We start from the raw sequence: 15,630 nt of genomic DNA, 5'->3' as shown, positions 1-15,630 counted from the left end.
AAGTTGGAGACTTTTATCTCCCTCAACAACTTTAAACATCTGCTATCCGAGCAGCTAACCGATCGCTGCAGCTGTACATAGTCCATCGGTATATAGCCCACCCAATTTACCTACCTCACCCCCCATACTGCTTTTATTTATTTACTTTTCTGCTCTTTTGCACACCAGTATCTCTACTTGCACATGATCATCTGATGATTTATCACTCCAGTGTTAATCTGCTAAATTGTAATTATTCGATTTATTGCCTACCTCCTCATGCCTTTTGCACACATTGTATATAGATTCTCTTTTTTTTCTACCATGTTATTGACTTGTTTATTGTTTACTCCATGTATAACTCTGTGTTGTTGTCTGTTCACACTGCTATGCTTTATCTTGGCCAGGTCGCAGTTGCAAATGAGAACTTGTTCTCAACTAGCCTACCTGGTTAAATAAAGGTTAAATAAAAATATAAAAAAAATATTTAAAAAACTCACTCACTCATACACACACACACACACACACACACAGACACAGACACAGACACAGACACAGACACAGACACAGACACAGACACAGACACAGACACACACAGACACATTCACACAAACTAGCACCCACGAGGTGTGTGAGGACAATGGTCCTCTGTGTGCGGGCTCACTGCTCTCTCTGCCCCCTGTGGCTGGGACTGCAGCCCTGCTCTCCTTCTTTCTCCTTCTCTCTGAAGTGCTTTTATTTTACTCTGAGAGCACCCAGATCTGCTGACGAGCCTTTGGCACGTGTCTAAATGAGGAGCCCTGTGCCAGTGGCTCGGCTGCGTCATGCTTGTTGCCAGGCCCTGTGCCAAGGCTCTGCAAACAACCGTGTGCACAGCCTGAAAGAGACCGGCTATCCTCCACTCTCATCCGAGTATACTAGTGTCCTGTTGTACCCCAACATGATTGCTATTGTCAAGTGCAAAACAAGGCCTCCGAAATATGGACGCCCACCCGTCTTACTGTCCTGCTGTGTGATGTTGAGTGATTGAGCTCCAGTTCCTACATTCCTTCATCTGCTGTTTTTTTTCCTCAAATCTAAGGCGTTCCCTAAGAGCATGAATGTTGTGCAACTGCTCTTAAAGCTCAGAGACTCACAGAGAGACTGAGGGTGGCTGGGATGGATGGGATGGGAGGATGGATGGGATGGGAGGATGGATGGATGGGATGGGAGGACGGCTCAGCCTCAGGCCAGTTGGGGTTGGGTTGTAGAGGGGAGGGAGGGGAGGAGTGCCCCAGTGGAGTGGAGCTGACCTGGGATGGGGTCAGTGTCTCCCAGGGCTGGCCAGGGCAGGGACACCACACTGACCACAGGACAGTATACAGCACCACTCCTTGTGTGCTTTTCTAATATAATACTGTTGCTTAGACCACAGCAGAATGTTGGTCAAATCCATACTTAACTTTGAGACTTTACAGTAGTTTACTGTGTCATCTAGGCTGTATCACAACTGGCTGTGATTGGGAGTCCCATAGGGCGGCGCACAATAGGCCCAGCGTCGTCCGGGTTTGGTCGGGGTAGGCCGTCATTGCAAATAATAATTTGTTCTTAACTGACTTGCCTTGTTAAATAAAGGTAAAACAAATACAAAATACAACAAATCCCTCCCTGTGGCTCTGTGTATTGCATTTCTGAAAAGCCAAAGATCCTGGTCCTGCATAGGATCTCTCTTGTGTTTTAAAGGTCAAGGGTGCTCTTCTCAGTCTTTTCGGCCATCTTTATGGAGGTACTTGGACCAGAGTTGGTGCTGCTCACAAATCATGGCTGTGATGGTTTCATTTCCTTTGTGGATCTGTGGACAATGGACCTCTCTAGCCAGAGTCTGTAGTCTCAACCAGGGGTTTTATATTTGTGTTCCTATCTTTGTCCTCATGGTTTAGGTTCTGCTGAGTTAGTTAGACTCTGCCATGGTGACATCATTGGACCCAGTATTGCATATCCAATAACTGCCCTATTTAGACTTGAGTGTTTCATCAATTCAAGTTCTTTGCCACTTTTATTCACAATGTACCTATTTGGTATGCTGTGTGTGTGTGTGTGTGTGTGTGTGTGTGTGTGTGTGTGTGTGTGTGTGTGTGTGTGTGTGTGTGTGTGTGTGTGTGTGTGTGTGTGTGTGTGTGTGTGTGTGTGTGTGTGTGTGTGTGTGTGTGTGTGTGTGATCGTGTGTTAGTCACTGGGGTGTGGGGGATGTGGGGGTTGACATTTATTTCTGAAGAGGAAGTTTGTGGTTAGATCGTTTCTGCGCTCCCGTCTAAATTTTTCCCTCTCCAAGTAGTCGTGCTTTTTAAAAGCCATACAGTTTCTTACAGATGTGGAAGTCATTTCAGCAGTGCTTTTGTAACGACTGGAGGAGTTTTTGTTCTGCCTTTAGACGCTGCTGAGTCTGGGCTGAGGGCTGAGCACACTGAGCCGACTCCAATCTGAGAGCCGAGAGGCTCCCCCGCCTCGCCCAAGTGCAGCATGGGAAGGTCTGGGCTTGGCCCTCTCGTAAATGAAGCCCCTGTTTGAGGCTTGCTAGAAATAGCCTCTAAAGAAATGCAGGAACGTGGGACTGGGCATGTATCTGACAGAAAAAACAAACTTCACCAGAATCCACATCTTACACTGCGTGTGTGTTTGTGTTCTCATTTCTAATTTATTCCTGATCATTTGTTTATCTAGATAGAAATACTGCTTTCCCCAGCCGTAAAGCTGCCGATTTGTTGACCTCGGTGTATGTCTGACAGCGTCTAAACATCGGGCAATGGTATACAGGCACACACACACACACACGCACACACACCTTTAATGTCTCTGAAATAGATAGATGAGGGGTGCACCCCACTCTCCTGGGTTGCTGTAATTGGATGAATTTATAAATGATCACTTCCCCATTGCTGGAGCATATGACATCTGCTTCGAGTCTGTCTCTTCTGTCTTACTTTGTAGAGAACTGCATCGTTGGAAGCAGGATGTCACACAGGGTGACACGTCTGTCTTCTACTTCCTGCTTTCTATACTTTGGGAGTGGTTGATTGGGGAGGGACTTATACAGTATAGCCTTAACAGACACATGGCGTGTGAAAGTGTGTTACTACATTCTCTGGTCTGAAGGCTCCATTATGACTACTCTGGCCGTGTTTTGGCTAGTCCACACCTCCCTCTCCTCTCAGACATACTGCCTAGAGTGTGAGTCAATGTATCTCATTAAGTCTGCATATCTACCATGTATCTCAGCACCTCTCAGTGTATACATTCAAGCACTAGAGACAGACATGTTCAGACCTCTGTCTCAGCTTTGCCTTATTTCCTGTGTGTTTGAGCTTGTTAATCGTATAGGGCTTTGTGTGCAGAGAATGTGCCCATGTTGTTTGTTCATGAGCACATTCATTTGTGCTTCTTATTTGTAGTGGTCTTGTGTAGCTTTATTATCACAGAGTCTGGGTAGTCTTGACTATAAACACATATCGTACATAACACATACTTTATTATCACAGAGTCTGGGTAGTCTTGACTATAAACACATATCGTACATAACACATACTTTATTATCACAGAGTCTGGGTAGTCTTGACTATAAACACATATCGTACATAACACATACTTTATTATCACAGAGTCTGGGTAGTCTTGACTATAAACACATATCGTACATAACACATACTTTATTATCACAGAGTCTGGGTAGTCTTGACTATAAACACATATCGTACATAACACATACTTTATTATCACAGAGTCTGGGTAGTCTTGACTATAAACACATATCGTACATAACACATACTTTATTATCACAGAGTCTGGGTAGTCTTGGCTATAAACACATAGTGTACATAACGACCAGAGCCAAGGTAAAAGGCACATTTGAGCTGTGCTGTTGAGGAATATATGGAATGCTTATACAAAGCATTGTATTCACTTACCTGCACTTATTTAAAGCATTTTTCAAAGACTGAGACGGACAGGAGCGTATCTAAATGGATGTCCGGTACCTCTGGGCATTTATGAGCAAATAATGTCTCAAAGAGAAGATCAGGATTGTTTTGGCTCTAGGAATCAACAGCTTCCAATGAATTGAATCCCAGTATTAACCCCCACCCCATCTCTCTCTCTCACACTCTCAATTCAATTAAATTCAAGGGGCTCTATCTGCATGGGAAACATATGTCAATATTGCCAAAGCAAGCTCTCTCTCTCTCACACACACACACACACACACACACACACACACCCGTCTTCACAAACACACTGATCCTCTGTGTGTTATCCCCTAAACCAGTCCCACCCTGCAGGCATCTACTGCCTCCCTCTGAGCAGGCAGCCTCCACCTCCCTCCAAACTTGTTGCACCACACATCTCTGTCTGTCTCTATTTTACTGTAAAAATGATTGTAGCTATTTTTCTTTCTCTTTTCCATTTCTCCATCCTCCCCCCTCTGTATCATGACACTATGCAAGACCCAAATGCAGACACAGGAGGCAGATGGTTGGAGTTTAAGATGTTTAATAAATCCAAAGGGAATAGGCAAGAGAATGGTTGTGGACAGGCAAAAGGTCATAACCAGATCAGAGTCCAGGAGGTACAGAGTGGCAGGCAGGCTCGAGGTCAGGGCAGGCAGAAACAGAGTCCAGAACAGGCAAGGGTCAAAACCGGGAGGACTAGAAAAAGGAGAAAAGGCAAAGTAGGAAAATGGGAAAACCCGCTGGTAGGTTTGGACATACAAGACGAACTGGCACAGAGAGACAGGAAACACAGGGATAAATACACTGGGGAAAATAAGCAACACCTGGAGGGGGTGGAGACAATAAAGAGGACAGGTGGAACAGATCAGGGTGTGACACTGTCTATGGCCATTATGTCTATGATAAAGTAGATTAACTAGGTAGGTTAACTATGTAGCCTTACCCAACCGATAAACCACTATGTTACCTCCAGCCTCCCTCCTCCCTGTGTGTCACTCTGTGCAAATTCTCTCTCCAAGACACCAGTGAACACTCAACAGGCCATAAATCACTCCAACACCACCTCAGCTCAACTCCACTCAATCTGCCCCCCTCCCCATCACTTTCCCCTCTCTCTCTAAACTACATGGTCTGGCTCCACTCAAGCCCAATAGGGTTAGTGTGAAGCAGTAAATCAGAGATCAGTTCACACACATCAAATCACTGATAATATGCTGTATGTAAACACTATATATAGCTAGAACAGATTTTCTCTGATATCACTTAGACCTTCCTCTTAAACACAGTGCCCTGTTTTTGTGAGAGTGGATAGTTGAGCAGCTCCACTGTATCGACAAACCATTTCTATATGGACCTCGCTTTGTGCACGGGGGCATTGTCATGCTGAAACAGGAAAGGGCCTTCCCCAAACTGTTGCCACAAAGTTGGAAGCACTGAATCGTCTAGAATGTCATTGTACGCTGTAGCGTTAAGATCCCTTTACTGGAACTAAGGGCCAAGCTCGAACTATGAAAAACAGCCCCAGACCATTATTCCTCCTCCACCAAACTTTACAGATGGCACTATGCATTGGGGCAGGTAGCGTGATTTATCACTCCAGAGAACTCGTTTCCACTGCTCCAATTGTGGTGAGCTTTACACCACTCCAGCCGACGCTTTGCATTGCGCATGGTGATCTTAGGCTTGTGTGCGGCTGCTCGGCCACGGAAACTAATTTCATGAAGCTCCCGACGAACAGTTATTGTGCTGACGTTGCTTCCAGAGGCAGTTTGGAACTCGGCAATGAGTGTTGCAACAGAGGACAGACAATTTTTCAGCACTCTGCGGTCCCGTTCTGTGAGCATGTGTGGCCTACTTCTTGGTCCTAGACGTTTCCACTTCACAATAACAGTTGACCAGGGTAGCTCTATCCGAGCAAAAATTTGACAAACTGACTTGACGGTGCCACGCTGAAAGTCACTGAGCTCTTCAGTACGGGCCATTCACTGACAATGTTTATCTATGGAGATTGCATGGCTGTGTGCTCGTTTTTATACACCTGTCCACATACTTTTGGCCATATAGTGTATGTCTGTATGTATACAGTGCATTTGGAAAGTATTTAGACCCCTTGACTTTTTTAACGTTTTGTTACGTTACAGCCTTATTCTAAAATGGATGAAATAATTTTTTTCACTCATCAATCTACACACAATATCCCATAATGACAAAGCAAAAACAGGTTTTTAGATTATTTTGTAAATTTATTAAAACTAAAAAACAGAAATATCACATTTACATAAGTATTCAGACCCTTTACTCGGTACTTTGTTGTAGCACCTTTGGCAGCGATTACAGCCTTGAGTCTTCTTGGGTATGACGCTACAAGCTTGGTACACCTGTATTTGGGGAATTTCTCACATTCTTCTCTGCAGATCCTCTCAAGCTCTGTCAGGTTGGATGGGGAGCGTCGCTGCACAGCTAGTTTCAGGTCTCTCCAGAGATGTCCAATCGGGTTCAAGTCCGGGCTCTGGCTGGGCCACTCAAGAACATTCAGAGACTTGTCCCGAAGCCACTCCTGCATTGTCTTGGCTGTGTGCTTAGTGTCATTGTCCTGATGGAAGGAAAACCTTTGCCCCAGTCCGAGGTCCTGAGCGCTCTGGAGCAGGTTTTCATCAAGAATCTCTCTGTACTTTGCTCCATTCATCTTTCCCTCGATCCTGACTAGTCTCCCAGTCCCTGCCACTGAAACATATCCCCCAGTATGATGCTGCCACCACCATGCTTCACCGTAGGGATGGTGCCAGGTTTCCTCCAGACGTGACGCTTAGTATTCAGGACAAAGAGTTCAATCTTGGTTTCAACAGACCAGAGAATCTTGTTTCTCATGGTCAGAGTCCTGTAGATGCCTTTTGGCAAACTCCAAGCGAGCTGTCATGTGCCTTTCACTGAGAAGTGGATTCCGTCTGGCCACTCAAGCATAAAGGCCTGATTGGTGGATTGCTGCAGAGATGGTTGTCCTTCTGGAAGGTTCTCCCATCCCCACAGAGGAACTATGGAGCTCTGTCAGAGTGACCATCGGGTTCTTGGTCACCTCCCTGACCATGGCCCTTCTCCCCTGATTGCTCAGTTTGGCGGGTGGCCAGCTCTCGGAAGAGTCTTGGTGATTCCAAACTTCTTCCATTTAAGAATGATGAAGGCCACCGTGTTCTTGGGGACCTTCAATGCTGAAGACATTTTTTGCTACACTTCCCCAGATCTGTGCCCCGACACAATCCTGTCTCGGAGCTCTACGGCCAATTCAACCTCATGGCTTGGTTTTTGCTCTGACATGCACTGTCAACTGTAGGACCTTATATAGACAGGTGTGTGCCTTTCCAAATCATGTCCAATCAATTGAATTTTCCACAAGTGGACTCCAAGCAAGTTGTAGAAACATCTCAAGGATGATCAATGGAAACAGGATGCACCTGAGCTCAATTTCGAGTCTTATAGCAAAGGGTCTGAATACTTATGTAAATTAGGTATTTCTGATTTTTATTTGTAATACATTTGCAAAGAAATCCAAAACCTGTTTTCTTTTTGTCATTATGGGGTATTTTGTGTAGATTGACAAGTATTTTTTTTATTTAATCCATTTTAGAATAAGGGTGTAATGTAATAAAATGTGGAAAAAGTGAAGCGGTCTGAATACTTTCCAAATGCACTGTACATAGTATATACTGTATTACCGCCTCAAAATAACCTGGGGGAAAGGGGGGGGGGTTGAGTGGAGCTGCTTTTCTCGTATGTCTGCATTGTTGGCATCCCCCCAATAAAAACTGTGTGTTTAGCCTGATAGAGTCATGAATTTTCCTTCTGGAAGGACCTGAGACAAACTGTTTAAATGTGTTATTGATGGCTAAAAGGACTGTATTGGTTGGGGGGAAGCTCTGTTTAAGTTGGCCGGTGGAGGGCAAAAAAGGTGGAGAGGTCCAAAATGATAAAAATATACCGTATGTATGCAGACATTCATCTTCTGTTTATTTTAAACTCACTGCCCCATGGTATATGGATTCTCAGAACCACTTATGGTGCACATTTAAGTCCTTGGAAATGTTATATCACGTATAACCATGTGCATGTGCTGTGGTGCAGTTTTCACATTCATTCTTGTCCATGCATTATTTGTTATACTTGTAGCCTATGTGTCTTTGTCAAACACTGTGTTGTAGTGTAGTGTAGTGTGTATTAGGTGCACCTTGTGTACTAGATCTATTCAGTTGATAGTTAAAGATTTCACTTTGCCTCTGACAAATTAAAGAACCACCCTGTGTAAATGGATTCATTGCTTTCAGAGAAGGTTGGAATGGGCTTAGTTTTCTCTATATCCCTTGTGTTCAGTGGAAAATGTGAACACTTTTTGTAATGGAACCTAGGGCTGGGCGGTATACCGTATTGTAATGAAACAGCTATATACCGGTATTTATGCACAGACCGGTTTGGGTTTTTATTTTACCTTCTATACCGGTATTTTAATGTTGTGTTTGTTAAATGTAATACGCCGTGTGTAACGTCCATTTTTATAGTTTACTCCGCTACTTGAGTCATCTCTCTCCACGCCGCTTTCCACACAGACCTAGCCCCACCCACTGTCACTCAAGGAGCGCATTTGTTGTTGCTTGACCACGAGACACTTTCATAGTCTGCATGGTCAATACAGCACATGCATCAATGTTGACAACGATGTTGTTTCCACTTTGATCAATATAAATCCACAAGTGTTCTATAATTACAATATTAGTTTGTGTTTCTTACATCTGCAAACACCTAGTTTGTATTTTCTTAGCAAATTAAGCTAAATCGTGTTAGCCACTAATGCTAATCGCTCGCTAACTAGCTAATAAAAGTACTGAGTCAGAGCAAACGTAGCTAGCTAATACAGCCTGATACCAGTACTGGTGGAGGCTTAAATCAGCATGTTGTTTGTGCAGCAGTATCTTCTAAATCAAAGAGGAATAGACATGAATATGTGGCTATTTGAATAAAGATGTAATGTTGTCAAAGATTATAGGGTCTCCTAGGAAACACTGCACATTACTTTGGTTCCTAACCTGTCACAATAACTCATCCATGGCATTTTCATTCGTTGTCATGTCAAACAACACTGTAATCAAAGTGCCCACTATTATTTATATTCTTACTATAGAATTATAATAAACATTGTATTTCCATGATTCCAAAAGTTCACCCAAGGGTTTTGATCTAAATCGCAATTGCAACATTTGGTTAAAAATAAGGCCTAGTATTTTTGCCCATATCGTGGCAGTGTGGAAATGATCTCATATGAGTGCAGGAAATGCAGAAATTGATGGAAATGCAGGAAATACTTTTAGGTTGAAGTTGAATTGAACAGTATAAAACAATCAGAACGGAGAAAGACCCATTGAAATCACTGAGAATATGTGTTGCCACCCTAGGGTCACGTACTACTCATAAAGCAAATTTTGAACTTTTATTATAAAAAAACAACATAAAATACCGTCAAAAATTTGAAAAATACCATGATATAATATTTTTGCCACATCGCCCAGCCCTAATGGAACCCCAGTAAAGAGCCTGATGTGTGAGGTGTGGACCTAATAGAGAGGGGAGGGAGTACAGATGGAGAAGATGGTGATGAAGGAAGAGAGTAAGTTGCCAGCGAGGAAGAATTATCGTTTGGATGGAGAGTCAGGATTGATGTGGGAGTGGTGCGATGACAAAGAGTTGGAAGAATAGAAGCGGAGAGGACAGAGGCTAGGTGCTAGACTCTCCTGACACTGTGAACTTGGCTATCCTGTGAAATAAATAAGTGGTTCGTGTTTATGGCTAGGATCGGTGTTTGTGTTTCAGAGTGATTAGGTTTGCGTGTGTGTGAGTATGTCTGAAAGAGGTTATACGTGTTTATAGCCAAAGCCACCTCCCCTCTCTTCCTCCTGCCCTATACTCCCATCTACAGAAATAAACATCACCCCACAGACTGACAGACTGCACGCTTTTGTCTGGGACTGAATTCCAGAGTCTCAGGGATGTGATATTTCTATGGCCCTAAGCCAAACAGACAGCCATACACTAAAACCTCTCACAGTGGGTTTTGACCAGAAGTGGCACCTCGTCTTGGCAACGCTTCACTCCGCTTGCAATTTGCATAAAGTAGAGCAGAGCTCATCTTTTTCTACCACTCCACTAGCAGAGATCTCGCCATTCACCTTCCCACAATCCCTTTCACATTTCTCTGCATGCCCTCATTGAAAATGAAGGGGGTTGGGACTTCTCCTGCCAAATTCCTTGTTGGTAAAAACTATGCATTACTCTTTCCCACTCTCTGGTAAGGAGTCCTATACATATACACTCCCTCTCCCAAATCCGTCTCTCTCCCTCTTTCTCTGTCACTCTCTCTCTCCCCCCTCTCCCTGTTTCCCTCTCTACGTCTCTCTCCCTCCTTCCCTCTATCTCTCTCTCTCTCTTCCTCCTTCTATTATGGATATTCACATACTTAATTAATGTATTAATGTATACGCACGCACTAATTTGTATAAATAAAGTCAGGATTTTCTGATCTGTCATAGGAGAGCCTTGGTTTTTTATTTCTCCATCCTACAGCAGCCTTTATAAATAAACAGCAACATGGCAGGAAGCAAACCTCTCAGTGTGCTACTCTGTGCCTTGGCTGGGCCTGAGGTGAGACGGGAAGAGAGAGAAAGTGAAAATGTTAGTGTATGTATGTGGGGGGGGGGCTAACCACTGTCCTATTTCGCCTTCCAATCCCCATCCCTCTAACCTCTCCACTGGGCCTTAGATTGAGTGGGAGAGGACAGACACAGACATGTGTCTCTGATAGTGAACTGGGTGACCCTGTATTTGAGAAAACCTTACTACTTTTATCTGAGTGGTTGAAAGTGAGCCACAATGACTGTGGTTGAGTAATGTATCAAGGTCTGTGCATTCATTCTGAAGTGTATGTTTTCCTCGATGTTTGAGCCAGAGCATTGTTGTGTCTGTGTGGTCTGTCTGCAGGTGTACCTCAAGGCCCCTATGATCCTGAATGGAGTGTGTGTGATCTGGAAGGGCTGCATAGACCTGCAGCGCTTGGATGGGATGGGCTGTCTGGAGTTCGATGAGGAGAGAGCACAGGTACTGTATCATACCATTACATTACACACCCTGGTCTCCAACCACACCAACACAAAACACACAACTAGATAGAACAATTGGCTACAGTATATACACACATTGACATACACCTCTAGACAAACTACTTTTGAATGACTTAACTAAAACTCAACTAAGCAGGTTGCGCCCCTACCCCTATCCATATACAAACAAAACACCCACTCACCAGTCCAAACAAACTGTGTGTCTCTGTGTGTCTCTCCCACTCTGTGTGTGTTCAGCATGAGGATGCCCTGGCGCTAGCATCCTTTGAGGAGTCGCGTAGGAGGACCCGGGACTTTGAGGACAGAGACCGCTCGCACCGAGAGGACCTGGAGGTGAGATGGGCTGGACTGACTGACAGGCCTGGATGGGGTGGTGATGTCCCCCCTAGTCACATGATCACTGCTAACGCTAAGAAGTGTTGTTGGAATATGATGATTGGTTGTGTCCCCTGTGTGTTTGTTACCATGAGAACTCTTATTGTGTGAATAACCCATTTAGTTTTTTATATTTACCATTAACACAATCATGAACTCATTGTGTGTTTGTCTAAGAGGTTGTGTGTGTGTGTGTGTGTGTGTGTGTGTGTGTGTGTGTGTGTGTGTGTGTGTGTGTGTGTGTGTGTGTGTGTGTGTGTGTGTGTGTGTGTGTGTGTGTGTGTGTGTGTGTGTGTGTGTGTGTGTGTGTGTGTGTGTGTGTGTGTGTTTGTATTTCATCTTAAAGCATTTTATGGTATGTAGGTTTAGTGCATGAAGAGTTTATTCATGATTAGAACACACAGACCCTAAATGCAACCCCTCTAAGATGAAAACCAAATTGTGTTTTTTTAGGACCCTGTGGCATCAAAAATCTGGGACTGATGGCATTCAAGGACCAGGGTCTGTCTTCTTTGCTTTTCAATGTCCCTCTGTCATGCACTAAACCCTGTGTGTTGACTGTGTGAGTGTGTTTGTGAATCAACACGAGAGCATGTGCATGTATGTGAACAATTTGAAGTATCTGAGTCTGCCTGTTTTAGTGCCTGCATGTGCAGAGAGAGAGAATGAGTGAATGACAGAGAGAGAAAGAAAGTTACATATGAACTGTATCTGTTAACACACTGTGTAATGAATGCTTAGTGATAATGTGGGTTCCTTCCCTCTCATCCCCCATAAACTGTCTCTGGGTCAGTCATATGAATATGCTTTATGGATTTTTTTATGCATTTTATGATAGTGGGACGTGTGCAGGTCAGGACATCCTACCAGGGTATAAGCTGGAAGACTGGAAGACAGACCCCCCACACACACTTTCCCCCAGTGCCTAATGGAGAACAGACCTCCACACACACACCACCCACCCTCACCCTGCTGCCGGAGGAGTACGCTGCAAGGCCTGCTGGGACATATCTGCCACAGCTTGGCAGCACATGATGAGGGAGAGGAAGGGAGGGAGATCTGAAGCAGGGCTTTCATGTTCACATCTAGTATTTCTTACCTCAGAAACATACCTTCCAGCTCCCTCAGGAAGAATTGTCTCTTTTCTTCTGAAAATCTATAAGGCAATGCTCTTTATGGAGATATTATGTATTGGTCAAAGAAAAATAACATATAATTATTTTCTCTACTGACATCGAGCCTGGAGGAGTCTCAAACAGAACAGTGTGTGGAAGGTGTGCATACATGGTCAACGTATGACATATACTGTATTGTAACGGAAGACTTTCCATGTGTTTCATTCTCAAATACTGACTGTGGTGGAAACATGAAACCCCCTAATCATTTTCATTACATTTAAATGTTTTTTTTAATCCAAGTTACAGTATGTCATCTCATAAACTGCTGTCATCTCCAGAATTTTCTGATTGGACTGTAGTATTTAGCGATTTCTTTAATTAGTGAATCCCTTTGCTCTGTTGTCCTCTCAGGGAAGGAGACAGATGATATTGTTGGTTTTATTTTAGATAAAGATTTGCATTTGGACATCAGGACCCTGTTTTTATGTGATATGGGCGCCTGGCTCTTGAGTACATTCAGCCGTTACATTTCTGTGGTCTGAACTTATACTCAGTCCACTATAACTCAAGGCCAACAGCACAATGACAGTCTGCCATCAGTGGTAGCTGGGAGGCCTCTTAAGGGTTTATAAACCTGTCATTTAGTTCAGAAATCACAGCTCTTCTCTAGCAGGGATATCAGTGTCAGCTCTTGAGTATGTATGTCTAAGTACAGCATATAAGGTTAATTCCTCTGCTGTGTGGCCTGTACTTGTTTTGATCACTGTATAATGAATATGTATAATGAATATTGTCCAGGTTTTATGTTTTTCCTGTGTGTGTGCGTGTGCGTGTGTGCGTGTGTGAGAGCGATTCAGGACAGGACAGTGATGGCCATCTAGATGATTGATGAAGATAAGATGGATGCAGAATAAATGGTCCAGTGTTCATTAGGCCCCATTCTGCTGGTGGAGTTAGAGGATGAATGATGTGCTGCCAGTAAAAGTATTAATATAGCATTAGTATTGATTTTTATTAGGATCCCTGTCTACCCTGCCTAATCTCAGCTCTATTGACTTGTGGTACAGGCTAGCGCTCTGCCGGCTGGCTCAATGATCGATCACTGTGCTTGTCCTCTCCTCTCCAGCAACCCCCACTCCCCCTGTAACTACGACAGCACTCCACTCAGGGCTGAGGCTTACTGTAACGCTTCTCCTCAAAAGAATAATCCTTTGTCTGTAGAGTAGTTGCTGCACTTCATACAGTATATTATCACGTATTGAGTCCATGTTTCAAATCATGATAAAAAGTTGAATCCTTCCTGATGTTTCTTTATATTACTCCTTAACTCTGCTTGTTTTGGAGGTTGGTCCTGTTCACATTGCATGGTGTGTGGCCTGAGACAATGTTTTTTCTTCAACCGTTACCAAACCGTAACTGGTGTATTTGGCTCACTGACTCAAGGACAGCTCTGACGCCTTCCGTTTGTAATCTGGGTGAATATGAGTGATAACTAAGGCAGAAGCATTCGTGTGTATGTGTGTTTGTGTGTGTGCCCATGCATATGTGTGTTTGTGTGTGTGCCCATGCATATGTGTGTTTGTGTGTGTTCCCATGCATATGTGTGTTTGTGTGTGTGCCCATGCATATGTGTGTTTGTGTGTGTGCCCATGCATATGTGTGTTTGTGTGTGTTCCCATGCATATGTGTGTTTGTGTGTGTGCCCATGCATATGTGTGTTTGTGTGTGTGCCCATGCATATGTGTGTTTGTGTGTGTTCCCATGCATATGTGTGTTTGTGTGTGTGCCCATGCATATGTGTGTTTGTGTGTGTGCCCATGCATATGTGTGTTTGTGTGTGTGCCCATGCATATGTGTGTTTGTGTGTGTGCCCATGCATATGTGTGTTTGTTGTTGTCAAAATCACTCTGCAACTACTGAGTAAAACTTTGTTCGGCTAGTTCATAAAAATCTTCTTAAATTCTATATATTTAACTATAGGGCTATTAATTGTTTTGAAGACACTCTATTTACATTTATGATTCTGAAGTGGAAGAATGGATGAGCATCAGTGTCTCATTTAGGATTAAAGTAGTAGACTGAACCAGGGTTAGAAGGAGCTATTATGGTGAGTCATTTGGATGACGACTACATGCCATTTCAGCTGAGAGACCAGCGTCTGCTTTCTCCCTCTGTCTGCCTGTCTGTCTGCCTGTCTGTCCGTCTGTTTCACAGATATCTATGTTGGGAGAGATGTAGACGCAGACACATAAACATATGTATCTGTGACAGGCAGACGAGTCATTTTTTATTTTTAAAGCATGCTATGTTGAAGACTTCCCCAACGACTACTGACTGTCTGCTATTCGGCCCAAAAAAGAAAATCAATTTTTAGCCTCAGCTGGAAGCTCTCTGGTGCCCTCTGCCGAATATACTGTATGACATATACTGCACTCACTTTTGCCCCATCTAAGGCCATTCTCAACACATTACACACACACACTCATGATATTGTGTGCTATATTAAATCTGCCCCCCCTCCCCCTCCCTCCATCTCTCTCTCCCTGTGCCAACAGCCCAGGCGACAGCAGGACCCCAGCCCTGGCACCAACATGGGCAACAACGCTGATGATCACAAGATGCGCTAGAGGCCAGAGAGACGCAGAGGGTGGGGTCAGGGTGACCTGTCCATCGTACTATGCCAATCTCACACCCTGTCACCAAGCTGTTAACTGGAGAGACCAAAGTCCACATTTCTAGGGATTTGGGGGTGGGTGGGGGTGGGGCCCTTTTTAATTTTAAGAAGGGAATGGGTGAGGTGGGTGTCCATTTTTAAGTGTGGTGTAAGGGGATCGACCCAAACCTCCTTGTCTTCTGGTGGGTTTTGCACTATCTGATACATTCAGTTTAGTACCCACATTGCCTTCTGTATGCATGGAGCACCTGCCTACCTATGTTTTCTTTTGTCCCTCTATGCAAGCTATTTCGGCAGCACTTTCTTTTACAATGCTTTATAAATAGGAAATTACTGGGTGATTAAAT

General features: G+C 43.9%; 1 protein-coding gene across 1 annotated transcript in view; it reads left to right on the top strand.

Annotated features, from left to right (window-relative positions):
* LOC120066672 (core-binding factor subunit beta-like) overlaps positions 1–15,341 on the top strand; it is a 42,203-nt gene extending 26,862 nt beyond the window's left edge. Inside the window, exons 4-6 of the mRNA XM_039018107.1 lie at positions 10,977–11,093; positions 11,354–11,449; positions 15,165–15,341. Of these exons, the coding sequence (XP_038874035.1) occupies positions 10,977–11,093; positions 11,354–11,449; positions 15,165–15,236 (285 nt within the window). The 3' untranslated portion in view covers positions 15,237–15,341. The remainder of the gene's footprint in view (positions 1–10,976; positions 11,094–11,353; positions 11,450–15,164) is intronic.
* The last annotated feature ends 289 nt before the right edge of the window (positions 15,342–15,630 follow it).

Source organism: Salvelinus namaycush, chromosome 21 (genome assembly GCF_016432855.1).
Source record: "Salvelinus namaycush isolate Seneca chromosome 21, SaNama_1.0, whole genome shotgun sequence".
NCBI lineage: Eukaryota > Metazoa > Chordata > Actinopteri > Salmoniformes > Salmonidae > Salvelinus > Salvelinus namaycush.
Note: the sequence above shows the minus strand (reverse complement) of the source record. Positions and strands in the feature narration are given on the sequence as shown.